Source organism: Rhagoletis zephyria, unplaced genomic scaffold (genome assembly GCF_001687245.7).
Source record: "Rhagoletis zephyria isolate East Lansing unplaced genomic scaffold, Rhagoletis_zephyria_1.1 Rzeph_scaffold_18887, whole genome shotgun sequence".
Lineage (NCBI taxonomy): Eukaryota > Metazoa > Arthropoda > Insecta > Diptera > Tephritidae > Rhagoletis > Rhagoletis zephyria.
Genome location: NW_016175948.1, coordinates 5,608 through 8,691, shown reverse-complemented (window position 1 = coordinate 8,691; position 3,084 = coordinate 5,608). Strand labels below are relative to the sequence as shown.

At 32.4% G+C, this 3,084-nt stretch overlaps 1 protein-coding gene across 1 annotated transcript; it reads left to right on the top strand.

Moving 5' to 3' along the window:
* Window positions 1-247: 247 nt before the first annotated feature.
* LOC108380312 (uncharacterized) lies at window positions 248-956 on the top strand (the record flags this gene model as incomplete). The annotated part of the gene is made up of 1 exon (XM_017636685.1): window positions 248-956. A coding segment is annotated over one exon (618 nt), but the record flags the coding sequence as incomplete, so codon positions are not given.
* Between the last annotated feature and the right edge of the window lie 2,128 nt (window positions 957-3,084).

The following is a 3,084-nucleotide window of genomic DNA, read 5'->3' as shown; positions in this document are numbered from 1 at the left end:
CACATATGTATGTATTTTCTAATCTAAAGAATATACGACGTTCGGTATATTGTTTTTTGTATAAAAAGGAGCCACGACAATAATGAATCCAATCAGTTCTTTAAGTCTTACCAAACATTGAAAATGAAGGGGCTCATCATAACAGCTGCTGTTTTGTTTCTTGTAGCTATAGTAATGTCAAATAAATTGATTTAGTTGAAGAGATGAAAGAATGTAGCTAACTAAGTATATACATATTTGTTTTTAGGCAAGTGCAGCTGATGTTCCATTGCCAATCATTAATTATGAGGGAACCGTTAACAATATAATAAAGGAAGCACAAGACGAAGCGCTCAGAACTGCAGAGGCTTTACAAGTTCAATATAAGGTAATCGTAGTGGAGCCTCTTCAGCAAGTCGATACCGCTGTGATCAAGATTGAGGATCGTCGTCAGGAAAACGACAACTGTGTAGCAGCCAAAGATCAAGAAGTGGAGTTGGTTGTGGATACCTTTCATGACGAACTAAATGTGTGTGGAATTATTGCTGCTAAAACATCAGTAGAGATACTAAATGACGTTAACTCAGCCACACAACAATTGGTGTTTGATGGCTATGACGTCCTAAAGCTTTACCAGAAGTGCCAAAATTACAAAAATATTGTATTGAAGAATTCTTGTTATGCCAAATTATCAATCAAAGCCACGCTATATTTAAAAAATGCTCGTCGATCCATAAAAACTATCAAAGGAGCTAATAAGCGCGTCTCAGCCGTATTTACGCAATCAGATGCATGTACAAATAATGCGGCAGAAAAAGCCGTTACCGATTTAGATTTAATTAGTGTTGATGTGGAAACCTGCATCACCAAAACACAATTTATTTAAAAAGTATTCACTGTACACCAGCAGAAAACCAAGACAATTAAAAAAAAAATAAAGAAAAAATATATATTTATGAATACTAAGAAGCATTTAAGCAAATTTGTCTTATTTGGAACTTTACTCGTATTCACCTATGTAAAACTGTAAACATACTGTACCCTTTCCAACATTAGCTATGGCCTTCTTACCACATTAAATTTTTATGTTTACATAAATTTAATTTTCGGATCTGTTTAATATGGGTCCTTAGTAAAAGCATGGTTCCTCATAAAAATTTTAAAAATCATATCAGTTTGCCAATCTTTACCAAATTTGATATATATTAGGCTTTTCGGGATTTGTAATTTGAACCGATGAATAATAGAAACTACTTTTCTTGGCCAGTATTGGCTATATTTCTTTGTTTTTATTTAATAAATAATGTTTTTTTTTTTATAAATGTCTAACTCATTATACATATAACACTGTGCGATAGTAAATATTATACACAACAATCAATATAGATATGACGTCAGTAATTCAAAAAGGATTTAAAAATGCAGCTGAAAGCTGAATCCTGATCAATTAACAAACATAATATTTTAACAAATGCATCTATTATTTGAAAGCTATCCATTAATTAATTTAAAATTTCATTTGACTTATATTTAAGGTCACCTTGAATATTGCAAGTTATTAATTAATTAAATAAATTAATGTTAAATATTTAAAATAATATAAAAAATTCATAAAGCAAAAACACTATTAATATGTGTTATAATTACGGTGACCATTCGTACCGAAAAAAGAGAAAATTGTCCCGCTGAATATTTTTTAAAAGTCGGGACGTATAAGTGTCCCGATTTTTCTTACTTGTACCGATTAAGATTTTCATTTTGGCCTAAAAAAATTTTTTCGGACAAACGAGGCAGCACTTTCGTTATCACAAAGAACATCGAATATAAGTGAGCCATAAACATAGCCAGCATCCTTAATAATAATATAATTAATGAAATTATAAAAAAATAATACTGACATATACCCTCAAAAAAATCGTGGATATGAAAAGCATAAGCTGTAGCTAGAATGGCGAAAATATAAATAGGGAAGTGACATTTTACCTTTTCTTGGCTATTCCCCTTTCGATTATTTAATGTTATCTATTATTTAACGCTATCTAACAAAGATAAACAGGTAGGTTTCAAACCCATTTATTTATTATTTATTTTTGTTATAAGAGTAATCAAAGAAAAATGGAACTTTCGAACAGAATAACTATGCACGAGCTTGTAATGAATATATTTATTATAAATTTATTGTGGAAAAGTAAAAGTACAAAAAAAGTATATTTAGTTCATGGTTAAAGACTAGGTAGATATCGAATGTTTTTTGCTTCTCTCATCCGCATTCAGTAATCAAGCTTTTCAAATTCATCACTAGATAAGGAGTTCATCACAATGATATCATCGTCCATCAACATAGCGCAGACCGTTTCAGAGTTGAATCGTTTGCCACATTCAGCGTCAAGGGTGCAGCTTTGAAATGTTACCAAATTTTTTATTGCCTCCATCGTATGTGAGCTCCTTGACTACGTTAAGTTGCCATAATCAGACCATAATGCGTCAACAAAAGTAGTAGTTAAGGCAAGTATATCGGTATGTTCGCAGTAGTTAAAGCAGTGTAACCACTTTGTGAGTAAATCCTCAATGAGGAATTTCGGGTGCGATTGAGTATTTTTTGAGGATTTTTATTTTGAGGAATTTTTGAGGAATATTCTCTCGAAATCTTTGCAGACAACAAATGCAACCATGTTTTACGCAAAGGAGTTGTTAAATCGCTCTGCAAATTTTTGAACAAAAAGCTTTCCGAAGTTTTATAAAAAGAGAAATACACCACACAAGCGGCTTGTCAAACCTACTTTACCCATTTCGCCATATACCATGCAAACATGACTCGTTCAAGCAAAGAACTTTAGTTTTCTTCCGGTTCACAATGTAAAAGAGTTTAGTTTTCTTAAATTTTTTTCTCTTGCGTCCTCTTTCGGTGAAAATGAGGCGATTTTACCATACACAACGTAAGCGGTTTGATCAAACCTCAACATGGCGGCCAGAAAATCAAAAAATTTTGATTTTTGTTTACGTTTCCCGCGCATGGCTTGTCAAACCTTCAAACACCCCCATACACAAAATAAATAGCTTTAAGGAAAGGGATACTTCGCTTGGTTTGTCAAGCCGCTTGTGTGG